The sequence below is a fragment of the Ambystoma mexicanum genome, chromosome 4q (assembly GCF_040938575.1).
Source record: "Ambystoma mexicanum isolate Mex_15411 chromosome 4q, UKY_AmexF1_1, whole genome shotgun sequence".
In the NCBI taxonomy this organism is placed as follows: Eukaryota; Metazoa; Chordata; class Amphibia; order Caudata; family Ambystomatidae; genus Ambystoma; species Ambystoma mexicanum.
Window position 1 is genome coordinate 1,037,461,435 of NC_090928.1, and position 16,650 is coordinate 1,037,478,084.

Consider the following 16,650-nt stretch of genomic DNA (forward strand, 5'->3'; position numbering starts at 1 on the left):
AAGTGGAGGTTGAGTGTTTGCGAATTGGCTGTAGGTGTCTTAGTAGACATTATATCGCAGGATTCAGTAATCGGTGAGGGAGTAAATATCATGCCAAGCTTAGTTTTGGCGATGATGGCTAGACCGCCGCCTCGAGCTCCACATATATCCGATCTAAGGATAGTGTAGTTGTCAGGAACAGCTAGGGATAGTGCTGGGCCTGATGCCACATGGAGCCATGTTTCCGTTATGGCTAGGAAGTCGTAGTCTTCAGTAGAAATGACTTCAGATATTTCTATAGTGTGGGCGACGAGAGCTAGCGTTTATTAGGGCTCCTTTAAGTTGAGGTATGGAATTCGTTGGAGGGGGTGAGATTTGGTTTATTGACACCGTGGGGATAGTAGTTTTTTCTCTATTTATTATGCCTTTTGTAATTATGGTTTGGAAGTAGGTTCAGTGGCCATTTTAGTTTGGTGGTTGTTGGTTTTATATTTGATAAGGGGATCAAAGATTCTGGGTAGATTTGCACATAATCTGACATTTCTCGTGGCTATATTGCATTGTGTCATAAGTTGTTGTGGATGATGCTGAAGGTTAGGTAGTATAGGTGGCGCTAGGATGTTATTGAAGGTGTCTGATGTGATTCCTGTATGAGGCGACATGGTGTATAGTCCCATGAGTAAGGTGGCCAGGTATGCTAGATTGGACAGTGTTAGGTACATTGTATAGTGTGTGGGGTACCCTGTGTCTAACTGATTAGATTAATTAATCTAATGACGATAGGTTGGTGAGGTAGCAGGTCATAGAGAATTTCGTCTGTTGGCACATCTAGGTTCGAGAATCAAGATACAGCCATAATTGCAGTGAAGTAATCTAGGCAGGTACAATTATCTAATATTAATCTCTGACCAGTTTGCTAATACTTGTCTAGTTCACACATCTAGATTCGAAAGTCAAAATACAGCCAAATTGCAGTGAAGTAATCTAAGCAGGTACAATTATCCAATGCTAATCTCTGACCAGTTTGCTAAAATTTGTCTGGTTGGCACATCATACAATATATAGTATATAGCATGGCCTGTAGATAAGTGATTAGGTATGCAAGCATGGTTATACTCTGACGGTAGCTACAGATGTGGCGATCAGGCGTGGCTGACGCTATGGCAAGCTGAGTAAGCGGTCCGAGTTATTGTCATCTGGTCGAAGTGGCGAGAGGAGAAGTTCGTTAGTATGCGACCAAGTGTATTTCTTTGCCTACCTAGGGTAAGCGTAGAGGTATGCCTGGAATGTGGTCAATTATCATCACCATATGGGTGTTAAGTATGAGATAAACGCACGCAATAATACTAGTGAGTTTTGCATAAGAGTTACCTTTAGCAGGAATTGCAGGAGTTGCAGGGGGTCTGGCCTAGGCTCTAGACCGCTCTGGACAGCCTCCGGCTAGCGCCTTCCGGTTGCGCTTGTGTGCGGGAATGGCGTCCGCAAGCCAGTTCGCACCGTCAGCTTGTTATTTGGGTTTTGATACAAGCTTTGACGTTGTGCAAACTCTCATGAAGACTTGTGGTGGCGGTCAGGTAACGAGTTACCGTGGTGGGGGACGGTGGGTATCAAGACATGCTGGTGCCAGGCAGGAATGTGAATTTAGTCTTCTGGTTTGGCACATGGAATGTGAAGAAGTAAGATTGTAGGGTGACTCCAGGCGCTCCGGTGCGCTAACAGGGGTGCCAACAGGGCCTTAACTAGCCGGGCCTTAGCTAAGCCGGTGTCCGCCTGCCGGCGGAAGTTGGTGATTTAAATAATCGCCGCGTTGCTTAGCAACGCAAGCCTCTCCTTGGGGTCGAAGGCGGCCATTTTGAGAACAGGCATCGAACGAGAACGCTGCAGTGATCCGTGTCGTTGGATCTATGAGATGGGCGTTCAGGAGGGTATTCATCAGGTGGGCACTCAGCTAGGAGTGTGTTGCTGGTTATCTCACCTCGCAGGGGATGGCGCGCCGCCATGTGCCCGCTCAGTCAGCTGCTCCTGCAGCTCGTGGAGAAGGCGGCGCTGGAGGAGTGGAGAGGGCTCCTGCCCTATTAACCCGAAGAGAGGCTGGACAATATTGTAGAAATAGTATCAATATATCTGTGTTTAGATTTCCAGCACTCTCTCCTCACTGTGTCGGCTGGTACACACTGCAAGGTGTTGGGAGCCAGATAGCTATCTGTTTTGCTTTGTAAACTGTACAGTAATATAAGATACTTGAAACTTTTCAGCCTGTGATTGGCGTATTTTATTTGTGGTACTCGGCCTCATATTTCTTTGTTCTTTCATACTGGCTACCCATACAAGCTAGAACACTGTTCAAAACTCTCACCACCACAAAAATGTATCACCCAAATCGCACCGACTTATCTGAATGATTGCCTCACTCTAAAAACACCAACCAGACTCCTTAGGTCCAACACTAGTACCCATTTACTCATCCCTCGGTTTAAGAAATCCAGAGAGATTCCAGCTTCTCTGTAGCAGCACCCAGACTATGAATTATCTCCCTGCAAACTTAAGAAACAAGCCTTCCCAAACCCATTTCAAGATGCTCCTAAAAACCTGGCTGTTCAATAAATTCTAACTTATCTACACATACTTGCCTATATTCATAAGACTGTTGCAACTATTTTGGCTGCAACTTTAATTGCCTAACTTGTTGTCACTGTACATGTTTCAAACTTTGCCTACATGGTACATCTGTAACCACAATGTAATTTTCTTTGCTTTAAGTATTTACACCCCTCTCTGTAACCAGCAAGCACTTCTATATTCTTGCAACCTACGCTGTGATACCTCTGGGTTTGGGCGTATCAACAAATGCAAGAAATAAATAAAGGTATCCCCTTTCTTACTTACCTGTTAACGTTTTGTTACAATTGCGAGTTTTACATGAATGGCTGGTGGCAGTGGTTTTACCTTTATGACTGTCTTTATTACTTGCAGGCTGTTAATTCAGCCTCAGTAATGCACAGAAGGGCCACTATTTTTCTAAAATGGTGGGCTCCTTATTTCGCCATTTCTTGTGTGCTTGCTGTTTGAGGTCTTCCTCTGCCATTCTAAGCGGGAACGACATCAGTGGCTGTTTTGTCTTTGGCTGGAATCCTTTAGATTCCCCGCCCAGCCTCATGAGTGTCTGGAAAGGCAGGAAGCGAGGGAGGAGTCCAAAACAGAGTGACGTTCAAACCTTACCAGTTCTGCCAAGGATGGCTTCCCACAACTCATGCTTCTAAAAACTCACCAGCAGCACAGGGTTCGAAATTCAGGGGAGCATGGAGCTACTTAGCTCCTGGTTTTAGCATAGTGTAGCCTGGATAGCTTGAAACCAACAGCTACCAGGAGCTACTTTTGGCTCCGAACGCCAACTTGTGCCTTCCAAACATGTAAATGTGACGACATCTTTGAGTATTTGAGAAAGTTAGTAAGCAAGAATTAAAACACATAATACACATTTAAACACAATAGTTTTTACAAAATGGACAAAATGTTAAAGGAGCATCTCTGGTAGCGCCTGGTTCCACTGCGATAGCTCCTACCTTCAGGGTGATGCCTGACACCCAGGAACTGGTTTTATCTCCTGCTCATCCAATCTCAATTCCGAACCCTGCTGAGCACTATACCTTATGTAAGCTTAATTTTGAAAGATGCTCAATAGTAAATGTTGAAGCAAAGGTGCAAAAGAAAGTATGACAGATTTGATTATGTAGGCTAACATCCCAGAGTAGGTATGACCAACAGATAGTTACCACATCCATTTTAACAGAGCTATTGAATATTATCCTGACTGTAATCCATAAACAGGGACCATATCACTACATTTTGCAAATCTATTGGTAAGATGCAGTGATCTTTTCCACAGACACACATTTCCCATATCCCCCCCCCCCATTATGCAATGATTGAACCATCAAGGTTTTCACAAAATAGTCCTGAAGTCTAAGATGCTGCATCAAGGTGGTGTTTGGGCAATGTAACGTTGTGGCCTCAAATGTGATTACCTCTTGTTACTTAGATCATCCCAAACTCTCAATAATGAGAGTATCATTAATCGTATCCCCACGACATTCTGTTTTTTGCCTAAACTACTGTACCAACTATAATATACTGTACATTTATTCTTTGAAATAAGTGCAATGTGAGGATTTGGGAGCCCTAATACGTCGTCGGACCATCCCATCGAAAGAACATTACCAGGTAAGAAAGTAACTTGTTCTTCGAAGGGGATTGGGTCCTCCGACGTATTCCATATCTATGACAGACTCCCAAAGCAGTACCAGAGCAAGGAGGAGGGAAAGAATTTAGAATCAAAATTTAGAATTGCCAATCAAATAGCAGAGCAAAGGACCGCCTTGCCAAAGGCCAGATCCTGTCCTCGGATAGAAGAGGGAATAGTGACGCACAAATGTATGTACAGAAGCCCAGGTGGCAGCATCACAGATGTTGCGAATAGGAACACCCCTCTGCAGGGTAGTAGATGCAGCCATACCCCTGGTAGAATGGGGCCGCAAGCCAGCCGGCGGGTCCTTACCCGCCAAGTGGTAACACTCCGAGATGGCCAAAATAATCCAGCGAGACAAAGTCTGTTTCGTCACAGCCTGTCCCAAACGCTTTCCAGCGTAACCAATAAAGAGTTGATCGTCCACTCTGACCCGGGACATGCGTGAAACATAAAAGCTTAAAGCTCTCATAGGATCAAGCCTATGGAGCCTCTCCTCTTCCTTACCAGGATGCGGAAGAGGATAGAATGCCGGAAGAACAACCTTCTTGGCCAAATGAAATTCCGAAATCAACTTCGGAAGAAAAGAAGGACGAACTCTAAGGACAACCCTGTCCTTGTGAAATACAGTGAAGGGTGGCTTAACTGAAAGTTTCTGTAACTCACTCACTCTGCGAGCGGAAGTAACCTCAACCAAAAACACAGTTTCCAGAGTGAGCAGCCTCAAAGGGCAAGAATGCAAAGGCTCAAACGGAGCACCCATAAGAAACTTAAGAACAAGGTTTAAATCCCAGCCGGGCACCAGGAAAGGTGACGGAGGGAACACATTAGTGAGCCCTTTCAGAAATTGTGAAATTAAAGGGATTTTAAAGTAGGAACACTCTTCAGACGAGCGCTTAAAGATGGACAGTGCCGCCAGGTAACCTTTAATGGTACCCACTTGCAAGCCCCTTTGGGCCAAAGAAAGTAAAAAGGACAGAACCATGGGGATGTCACATGCAAAAGGATCCACATTCTGACCTCTGCACCAGTCGCAGAACTTACGCCAAAGGCAACGGTACAGAGACTTTGTTGCTGGCCGTCGGGCCGAGAGCAACACCTCCATCACGTCTTCAGGGAGGTCCCAATCCTTATACCTCAACCTTTCAGAAGCCAAGCGTGAAGGTTGAGCGATCTGACCTCTGGATGGAGAACCTGACCCCCCCTCCCGTGAGAGCAGATCGTCTCGGTAGGGAAGACGACGTGGAGGGCAGATGGACAAGTCGAGAAGGTCCGGGTACCACGTCCTCCGAGCCCACGCCGGAGCAATGAGGATCATCCGGGAACCGAACTTCCGTAACCTCCGCAGCACTTGCGGGATGACGGGGACTGGAGGAAATGCGTACAGCAGCGGGAAAGACCACTCCACCACGAACGCGTCTCTTAAGGCTCCTTTTGGAGGAAATTCCCGCGAGCAGAACCTCTCGCACTTCCGGTTGACACTGGAGGCAAAGAGATCCACTTGAGGGGTCCCCCAAAGGGCGAAGATCTCCAGGAGAATCTCCTGAGCCAACTCCCACTCGTGAGAGATCGTGCTCTGCCTGCTCAGAGCGTCCGCAGTCACGTTTTCGTCTCCAGCCAGATGAACTGCCGAGATCGAAACTTCCTGCTGGATGGCCCAGAACTCGAGCTGCATCGCCTCCCTGCACAGAGGAAGTGACCCTGCCCCCCTTTTTGTTGAGGTAGTGCATGGCCACTGTGTTGACCGTCAGGATCAGGACAGTCTTTCCTCGCACAGTCGGCAGAAAAGCCTTCAGGGCTAGCCTGACAGCCCTCAGCTCCAACAGATTGATATGGAGTCTGGACTCCGACGGAGACCAACGACCGCTGACTGTCAGCTCGTTGGCATGATGTCCCCATCCAGTGAGGGATGCATCCGTCACGATCGTCATCACCGGCCAGAGAAGCCAAAATGGAGCCCCCTTCATCAAGTTGCCTTCGACGGCCCACCACAGAAGGTCCCACGCGACCGAGGGTGGCACCTGAACCGGGTCCGACATCCTGCCGGAGGACTGCGACCATTGCATCTTGAGTGCCCACTGCAAAGATCTCATCCGCAGGCGAGCCTCTGGCACCAGAAGAATGCAGGATGCCATGAGGCCGAGCAACCTCCAGAACTCGAACGCTGGGAGTGTCTGGGCATGCTGAAACTTGTGCACCATCTGCTGAATGTGACGAGCCCTCACCTGCGGAGGAAAACACTGCCCCAGGGAAGTGTCGAGCACTGCTCCGATGTACTGGAGCCGCTGTGTTGGCGTCAAATGGGACTTCTTTAAATTGAGGGAGAAGCCCAGCTTGTGAAGGGAGTGTTAGGTGACGGACAGATGATCCAGGACTTGCTCGGGAGAGCTCCCCCTGATCAACCAATCGTCCAGGTAGGGGTAGACATGATTCCCTCCTTGCCTGAGATGCGCTGCCACCACCACCATGAGCTTGGTGAAAACACTCGGGCGGAGGTCAATCCGAACGGCAGGACCCGAAACTGAAAGTGCGAGTCGCCAACCGCGAACCTCAGGTACTTCTTGTGCTTGGGATGGATCGGCACATGAAAGTAAGCATCCTTGAGGTCGAGAGACACCAACCAGTCCTGAAGCTGAAGGGCCTGGAGGACTTGAGAGAGAGTAACCATCTTGAACTCGTCCTTCCTGAGGAGTTTGTTCAAACCGCGCAAGTCCATGATGGGTCTCAATCCCCAGTCTTTCTTCGAAATCAAAAAATAAGGGGAATACCATCCCTTGTTCCTCTCTGCTACAGGCACCAGTTCTATGGCGCCTTTCTCCAGCAGGGCTTGAATTTCCTGCGCAAGGAGCGGATCCGGACTCTGCAAAGAGGTTCCCCGGTGGATTGTCGCGAGCCCTGTGCCGAAAGGGAAGACAGTAGCCGTGGGTTATGATATCCAGAACCCACACATCTGAAGTAATGGCTTGCCACTCTACAAGATGCAGCGCCAGCCTTCCCCAAACCGGCGAACCATGGGACATGGCCTCACGAATGAGTGGGAGCGGCTGCGGCGTTACCTGAGGGCAAAGAGGCAACTGCCCGAGCGGCCTTGGCACCACGGGTACCCTGTCGTCCACCTTGGGTACCCCTGCTTTGGCCTCTTTGACTGCCAGCTCCTCTCACTTTACTGAAGGACAAGTAATAGCGAAAGGAACCACCCCTCCACTGCTGTCCCCTAGGACGAAAAGGCGGAGGTTGGCGAAAGGGCGCCCATCGACTTCGCTCCAGCTTTTGAGGTCTGCAACCCCTCAAGACTCTCGTCAGCCTTGCTGCCAAAAAGGTGTACACCGTCAAAGGGCATGTTGAGGAGCCGGGACTGCACATCAGGAGCAAACCCCGACTTCCGCAACCACGCAAACCTACGTATCACGGTGCTCGCCGCCACGGACCTACTGACGCATTCAGCTAAGTCCAAACCCGAATGAACGGACTCACACATGGCATCCTTACCATCCTGGACCATAGCAAGGAAACCATCCCGTTCGTCCCATTCGGGAATATGTTCAGCCGCTAACGCAACACAGTTCCACAGAGTGTGTGTGAAACGAGACAAGGCACAAATGGAGTTGGCCGCCTGAAGCGCCATACCACCAGAAGAAAACACTTTCTTCGCCCAGCCATCAAAACGTTTGTCGTCCCTATCAGGAGGCATGGTAGGGTACGACGCCTGCTTTGCCGGGGCCGTGGCCGCCTGCACCACCAAACTCTCCGGAGTGGGGTGCCTGGTCAAGTAGCAGGGGTCGCTACTGGCTGGACGGTATTTTCGCGACAAGGACCTGCCCACCGCCGGGAGACTCTCCGGAGCAGTCCAAGCCGCCGCCACCCTTCTCTGTAAAGCCATATGGAACGGCAGTACTGGGTCAGTTGGGGGACCAACATCAAGGATGTCCGTTAGATCATCCTGCACAAACTCCCCTGGGGGAGCAGCCCATTCCAAGTACTCAGAAACCCTAGCCATAAGGCGCCGGTACGAGGAATCGTCATGAGAGCCAGGCTCAGGCCTACAAAACTCCACCTCCGGAAAGGTGTCCAGTCCACTGGCATCATGCAGTGACTGCCTCAAATCGTCAAACTGACTATGGCCCGAGACAATTTCATCTGGAACCTGACTAAGAACCAGGCCATCAGAATCCTCATCCGCCTTTGAAATATATTCCAGGTGGCGAAAAGAAGGCACCCGAGAGTGCTTGCTCTTAACCAGAGCCTTCCTAGGGGGTTCCCCCATGCCACGGGGTACCTCCGACACCACGGGCTCGAAAGGCGTCTAGGGCGTCTAGTGAATCAGCGTCGACATGGAGTAAATCGGCGTCTACGTCAGATGCAGCGCCGCCAGCATCAACGGCGTCGACACAGTCCTCGAAGCTGGAGCTCCGAGCGTGTCCGACGACCTGAGCGTCGACGACTTCCTCGGAGCCGGAGCCTCGAGAAAGCCTGTCGACGCCCTCGACGCCTCAGACGTCGATGTCTTCCTCGAAGACATCACAGGTGCACACGGTCTCGAACGCGTAGAGGACCGGGACCTGGAACGGGTACGTCGAGAACGAGTCCCCTTGTCCGAACGGGACCTCTCCCGTGACTCGTGCCGACCACTCTTGCGAGAGGTGTCTCTCGACCTCTCACGGCCGACCCCACTCGGGGGCGCGGACGGCTTAGTACCCTGCGACTCGAGAATCGCCAGCATTTTCTTCCCGAAGGAAGCCCATTCCTCTGGCGTCGCACGGCTGGTGGGGTAAGCGACGTGCCGGGCAGAGTCCTCAGGAGAGGACTTGGAAGACGACCGCTGTCTGCACTTCCGAGAATGCCTCGAAGAGGCCGAGGAGTGGCGAGACCGACTCCTAAAAGGAGACTCACGAGACTTCCGACGATGACGCGGAGAGTCACCTCTCGAATCATCCGTCGAAAGCCCCGCAGACTTTGACTTCCAGGGCTTGGACACCCGACCTACCGACAACAACTTCTTACGTTCACGTAAGGCTTTGGACGTGAGCGACTGGCAGTCGATACAGTCATCCGTGTCGTGGGCCTCCCCGAGGCACCCGAGGCAGGCGTCGTGCGAGTTCGTCACCGACATCTTGGACCCGCACTTCTTGAAGCCCGGACGCGGGGTCGAAGACGAAGTAGAAGACATCTTCACACGAAGGATTTTCTCACAAGAACAAAAAGGTTCGAAGAACCGAGAAGAACAGAACTCCAAAGAGTCGAGGCGTAACCGAGATTCACGAAGCAACACGTTTGCGGAAAAAACGGAACTGAGGCTACGGGCGTCCTACTTATCACATCGGATGACGTCGGAGGAGGTCCTCGACGACGGAGCATCGACGCAGGATGCAGACGCCGAAAAAGTTTCCGAAGCAGCACAGCTGTGGTGATTACCTGTCATAGATATGGAATATGTCGGAGGACCCAATCCCCTCGAAAATGAATTATCTCCTTCATCTGGACATGTATGTACATTGTACCTTTGTAACCACACTACTCCACTTGAGAGTATAGTATTTCTACATCGGGTATAGCCCTGTGGTAGCCTAGCATAAGAAAGAAAAATCATGCAACCTAGGCATGGATTGATCTTACAAAACCCTACTCTGAGGTCTAGGAATATGCTTCCAACAGACAATACATCTGAAGCTCCTCCTCTATACACTTTAATCCTATTAGCAGAGCTGTAGCAGTTTCAGTTAAAACAACAATCTTAAACAGAGGTGCCAATGCAGGTCAGGTTTGCTTCATAGATTAATACTACTTCACAACCAACAGAACAGGCAAAAGAAGAAGTCACGATTAAAGCTGAAATCACAAACTTTACCAAACTGAAGAGCATGCTCTTTCGGTCTGTTTAGAAGGCAACAACAAGGCACTATTGTACATTAGGATTACTTTAACTTCTCTAAGACAATAGTAGAGCAGGTAGAATCACCTTGTCCAGCAACCTGCACAGGCACGGACCAAAGAAATCTTTGCAAAGACTGACACCTAAACACAGATTCCTGACATGCAAAACACAAACTATCTTTGTATTTTTCACACTTCACAACATGCAGGGAGTAAATGCAACACAAGTGTACAAATGTAGCAGAAACTGTGGCATGCATTAAAAATCAAGCCCAGAAGTCTTGATATACTGATCAGACTGTAATTGAGATTGAACAGATGCAACAAACACCTGGCCAATCAAAATGTAACAGTGTACAAGAACAGACAAAGGGTAGAAATCAGTTTATGGTGAAAGGTTGAAGTAGAAGATTTCAGGGTACCAGCATCATAACTCTGGAGGAGTTAAATAGGATTGTGAGTTAACAAATGCAATGTGCTATGTCGAATATTTGTAAGCATGCTGCCCTCTTTTTAGCAAGAACAATGTCCAATGTGGTATTGCAGACTTGGCACAAAAACAATAGTCACGCTGGAACCCTTAATGTCCGATTCCCCTGAACTGACATTAATTCAACAAACAGGACTACATTTCTCCCAAAAATGCATGTATTCCTACCTTGGGTGCTTTCTCGATCTTCAGTTTGCGAACCACCTCTCCTTGCTGAGTTACTTTATCATACAAAGTAGTATTGTCTGCAGGACTGGAAGCTATGGGTTTGTGTGGACCACCATTAATTACTTTTAATGTGGACAGATTTCCTGGTTTATAGTCCTGTCCAGTCACCTGCTTGTATTCCACTTTAAGAGCCAGAAGAAGCTTCACAGCTGCATCCACATCAGCCTTTGCTGCCTTTTTAGTTTTCAAATCACGAACTAAATCACCTTGAGCAGTAACTTGGTTGTAAAGGACAACAGGATCCTGTGTTTCAACAGGAGATAAAAGTGGAGATGGGAGGGGCACGTCGTTGACAGCCTCTGTAGTGGAAGTTTCTTTTGAAGCACAGGTTATCTATAAACAGAAGAGTTATATTTTAAAGGTCCACACAGACCAGAGTAAAACCTACATTTCCAAGAGTTATTAAAACACATTTTTCTAATATCTTAACAGGGCAGAAGAAGAAACAAATTTTTCAAAATTAAAGAACTAAGGTTACCACAGAAACATTGGTCTATAGATTTACTTCAAAGACATTGAGGCACCACACTACAGAGAGATGAAGGGCTTGCTCTCAATTTCACAAGAATGCTTCTTAAACTCGGTTTTACAACTAATCCAAACAAAATGAATGACCACCATGGCAGTTTAAAAAAAGATAATGGTGTAGCAAGGCTTTTGCCATCTCAAATATCTCTGCAATTGAACGTAGAAGAGATACGTTTCTTGACAGGGCCCCTTTATCTGTTCCATCACTGGGCCTCTAGAGAAAATACATGTAGCCCTAAGCAGTGAAACCTTTATTTACAAAAAGCCTGCCAATTGCCATCATCACAAACAGCTGAGGCGATTACATTTGTAATTGTGCCATATGTGAATGTAAGGTGAGTGTTTCCAAAACGTCCCAAAGTAAAAACAAACTCAAATTAAATGAATCTGAAATGCAACTCAGGTAGCATTAGAAGTGAATCCGATATACTGGGGAGCTCTTGGGAAGGCCTATAAGATGTGTAATACTGTCAGTGTCGTACAGACCTGAATTGTGTATAGCCTGTGGTATTATATATTAAAAGAAAAGACTGCATTGAGAATTCTCCAAGTGCCCTCACTTACCTTATGAAGACACCAGAGCTAATTTGTTGTTTCTATGTCATTTTCTCGATTCTTGCAGGTCACCCAACAAAAAGGTTGATTTCTTTTTTGCCCGATTTTAGGTGATCTATACAAATCGAAAAAGGACATTTCTTTGCCCCCCCAGACCCCACCCTCAGTTACGGCATTTGCTCCAAACTGTGGGGTTTCACCCTCTCACCCCCAAACTCCCCTCCCTCGGCCCCCGCCACCTCCCTCTCCTCTAATTGCCCCCCCCCCCCAGTATAACGCGCGCACACACACACACTTACACGTTCTCCGTCAAGGCCGCTTCCAGGTTTTGGCATGCCTGTCAGACCATGCGGGTACTCATGTGCGTCGAAGGGGCTGACAGTTTTCCTTGCTGGTTTCGACACCCTAGGCCCAAATCTGTAGGTTGCACACATGAACAAATTGTGCTGTGGCGAAAGGCATTTCCAGCATATTTCAGAGAACTTTCCTTGTGTCCACTCACCGAAACAAGTCGCCAACAACAGATATCATACCTTCTCGCGTCCCCACACGTGTCCCGATGAAAACGCTACCTCGCATGTGTGGGTGCACCTACCGGGGGCGCAAAAGGAAAAGGGTAACCCACTGGTAACCCCAAGCTTTTCGCCACTGCCCATTTTGTTCATGTGGGCAACCTACATATTTGGGCCTAGGGTGTCAGAGCCAGCAAGGAAAACAGGGAACCCCATGCATTTCCCAAAAGAGGACAACTGTGGGAACCCACACATGGTCAAATTGGAGGGGCGGCCCATCTCATGTAGCCCTCCCCAGGGGCAGATAATGGGGGGGGCTGTCCTGCACTCCGCCCTGCGCTCAGGCGTCCGATCCTAGGAGCAGATATCTGGTCCCAGAGAGGGCTTCATGACATGGCACCCACTCCATTGCGGCTGGGGGGGTAGGGTCAATGCCCCATCCCATTAGAATCTTCCCAGACCCTTTGGGGTGCCCCACAGACCCCCCCTAAAAAGCGTTCCGCCATTTTCCATTTTTTTCTTTGTTTACGAAACTTGCCTTGGTGCAGAGGGGCACATTGGTGTGCCAATCCGGCCCTGGGGTGCCCAAACCTTACTGCCCCACCCACTGGGGGGCCTGTCCCACCATTTTTAGGGGCCCCCTCACCCCAAATGGGTGGCAGGGGCACCTCATGCAGGCCTCCCTGGGCCTCCTACAAACGGCTGCGTGAGGTACAACCCCCCTCCATTTGGGGTAGGGGGAGAGGGCCCCCAAAAATGATGGGACAGGCCCCCCAATGCATGGGGCAGTAGGGTTTGGGCACCCTGGGGGCAGATTGGCACACTAATGTGCGCATCTGCGCCAAGCGAAGTTGGGTAAACAAAGAAAATACAAAATCGTAGGCTCCCTTTTAGGGGGGCTGAGGGGCACCCTAAATTGGCAGCGAATGATGTACTGCAACGGGTGGTGGCCCTCACCCCCCCACCCCAAATTGAGGGCCCCACCTCATGCAACCCTCCCTGGCGTCAGATAGGGGAGGCCCCACCTTATGCATCCCTCCCAGGGGTCAGATGCCCCTTCCTAGGAGCAGATATCTGCCCCCAGGGAGGGTTGCATGAGGTGGGGCCCTCAATTTGGGGTGGGGGGGTGAGGGCCACCACCCGTTGCAGTACATCATTCGCTGCCAATTTAGGGTGCCCCTCAGCCCCCCTAAAAGGGAGCCTACGATTTTGTATTTCTTTTTGTTTACCCAAGTTCGCTTGGCGCAGATGGCCACATTAGTGTGCCAATCTGCCCCCAGGGTGCCCATACCATACTGCCCCATCTATTGGGGGGCCTGTCCCACCATTTGTGGTGGCCCTCTCCTCACCCACACCGAACAGAGGGGGGGGGCACATCATGCAGCCCTTCCTAGCAGGTTCAGGGAGGGCTGCATGAGGTGTCCCCCCTCAGCCATTTGGGGTGGGGGGGCCACCACAAAAGATGGTGCAGGACCCCCAATAGATGGGGCAGTAGGGTTTGGGCACCCTGGGCGCAGATTGGCACACTAATGTGGCCATCTGCGCCAAGCAAACTTGGGTAAACAAAAAATACAAAATTGTAGGCTGCATTTTAGGGGGGGCTGAGGGCCACCCTAAATTGGCAGCGAATGTTGTACGGCAACGGGGGGGTGGCACTCACCCCCCCACCCCAAATGGAGGGGCCCATCTCATGCAACCCTCCCTGGGGGCAGATAGGGGAGGCCCCACCTTATGCATCCCTCCCAGGGGTCAGATGCCCCTTCCTAGGAGCAGATATCTGCCCCCAGGGAGGGTTACAAGGGGTGCCCCCCTCTACTTCAGTTGGGGGGTGGGGGTGCACCCCCCCTTTTCATTCAGTAAATCCATGGTGGCTAGTGGCCCCCTACCCGCACTCCCACCCCCTTTTCCCCATCATTTCATTTTTTTTTTACATACCCTTGGGGCACATGGTCCAGGGTTCATATGCATGTGCCCCCATGCTTTGGAGGCCGGGAGAGGGGAGAGCTGCTTACTTGAAGCAGCCCCGTTCCCCCCAACTCACAAACTGATCCATGGTGGTCTAGTGGGTTACTGGTCACGGATCGAGCACTCTGCGCCGATCCGTGACCAGCAATGCCTCATATGTGATGTCCTTGGAAAGGGGAGAACCTCCCCTTTCCAATGACGCCACTTTTTTGCCATATCCCTGGTGGTCTAGTGGGCCCCAGGGCCCCGAACCCCCTCCCACCTCCCCTCGATTTTCTTTTTTTTCCTCTTCACCCCTGGGGGCAGTGATCATCTGCCCCCAGGGGTCTCTGGTGCTGTGGCCCCATGCTTTGGGGCCACGGGGGGGAAGGGGGCCGCTTACCTAGTAAGCAGCCCCTCCTCCCCCCGCGTCACAAGCGGATCTGTATTGATCCGGTGACATTGCTGCCCGCGGATCGCGCGCCCTGCGCCCGATCCGTGGGCAGCAATGCCGCACAATGGGTATCGTTGTAAAGGGGAGAATCTCCCCTTTCCAACGATACCCGCCTCGATCTCCGGCTTGAAATACAGCGCGGAGAACGAAGCGGAGCAAGAAGGGCTCTTACCTTCTCTCTTCCCCGTAGCAGCCAAAAATGGCTGCTGCGGGGAATTTACTTTCAGTTTCACGCCCGCGTGCATAAAACTGAAGATAATCCAGCCCCCTGGAAGTGAGGGGAGGGGGGGGGGGACTTCCCATTCACATAGCCCGGGGGTTGGATTACAGCTTTGCTCGATCCCTGCAATGCAGAGATCGACCAAAGCAGAGTGCCAAAACCGACGAGCAAGCTCGTCGGTGACAACCTGGAGCGCTTTCCACTGACGAGCTGGCTCGTCGGTGGCACTTAACAGTTCAAATAAGTATTAGGATAACATTACCCTGTATTAAAATGATACCAAGAATATTTAAAAAAGCAGTAATGTCTATTGTGAGGAACCTGAGGGCGTCCTCACTTCTCTCCCCAATATATCCTCCTCTCAGGTGGCCAGGGAAAGGCTGTTGATATCGGATCCCGACCCTGGTGGGTGGATATGCGAGGAAGGATCACCTGGGTGAATAAGACATGGGGAGTGGGGATGAGGCACCTTTGGGTGAGACATGGTAGCCCTCATTTCCTTTTTCTAATAAATATTCCCCAAGCTTTTGCAGGTTGTTAGCAGTCCATTCCCTATCTTTTACATAAATCATCTCCCAGCAAAAAACAGTCAGGTTCTGGGACGAGGAAGAGGCCCAGTAAGCCATACCGCCTCTCTCTATTGATTCTTACACACACAAAAACCACTTTGGCATTGGGACGAGGAAGTTGGAACACAGATGACAGACTACAAAACTAACCCTGCGCACCCTAGTTGCCGAGGACCTAATCAAGCCGGTGAAATATTTAAAGCCAGTACTGGAAGAAGGAGAGAGACGCGAACGAGAGCAGCCATGTGGAAGCAAAACCCTGAAGTCCAGAGAAGCCAGAGAGGGATGCAGAGTAAGCGAAGCGGGAAGCAAGGTGGAAAGCAGACCAGCACGAGAAAGCTCTGCAAAGGAAAGCTGGTACTTCCCTCCGTACTGGAGATGCATCTGGCAAAGCGGGGTGAAAGCTGAAGGAGCACCGCCGAATGAACCACAGCAGAGAAGCGGCTGGCAGAGCAACAGAGGCAGTGAGGTGCATTAGCTATACCGGTGAGCGAGAGAGAGCTGTCCACAAAGCCGCGGGAGTACCGGCATGACAGAGCATGTTTCCCGGAGACACAGCAAGTGCTGCAGCCCCACACCATATGCCGGACACGCCAAGCGACACATGAGTATGCCCAGGAGCGCTTGGAGCCCCAGAGCGTCCCAACATGGGTTTCAGTGGGAAATTCGCCATATTGGTCAAGCTCGGAAAAGAAAGTCTGCATTTACGTTAAGTCCCTGATATAAGCCAATTTGGGGAAAATTCTGAATAAATACAACAGCGAATTAATGAACTGTGATAAAACCAAGGGAAGGAGAAATGACTTACCGTAATAATCATGCTATGGATTTATCTCCTGCAGATTTTTCAACTGATATATATCCTCATCCAGCTGTGCTGCTCGCAAACTTTGACAGGTGACCCAGTGACCTCGACTCAACCATCGATCCATCTTGCTCGGTGCTCAATTGTCGGGTATGGACGTGGCGTTGTATATATACCACATCAGTATGCCCTATACCTCAGTTCGGCTTTTTTTCCCTGTGCTCGAACAATGCAGAGGAAAACGATGGGAGA

General features: G+C 50.2%; 1 protein-coding gene across 2 annotated transcripts in view; it reads right to left on the reverse strand.

The window, feature by feature from the left end:
• The window catches only part of EPRS1 (glutamyl-prolyl-tRNA synthetase 1), a 1,308,133-nt gene that overhangs the window by 655,441 nt on the left and 636,042 nt on the right, over positions 1 to 16,650 (reverse strand). For both annotated transcript variants that reach the window (XM_069608586.1, XM_069608585.1), the window contains one exon: positions 10,752 to 11,144. In XM_069608586.1, the coding sequence (XP_069464687.1) occupies positions 10,752 to 11,144 (393 nt within the window). The remainder of the gene's footprint in view (positions 1 to 10,751; positions 11,145 to 16,650) is intronic.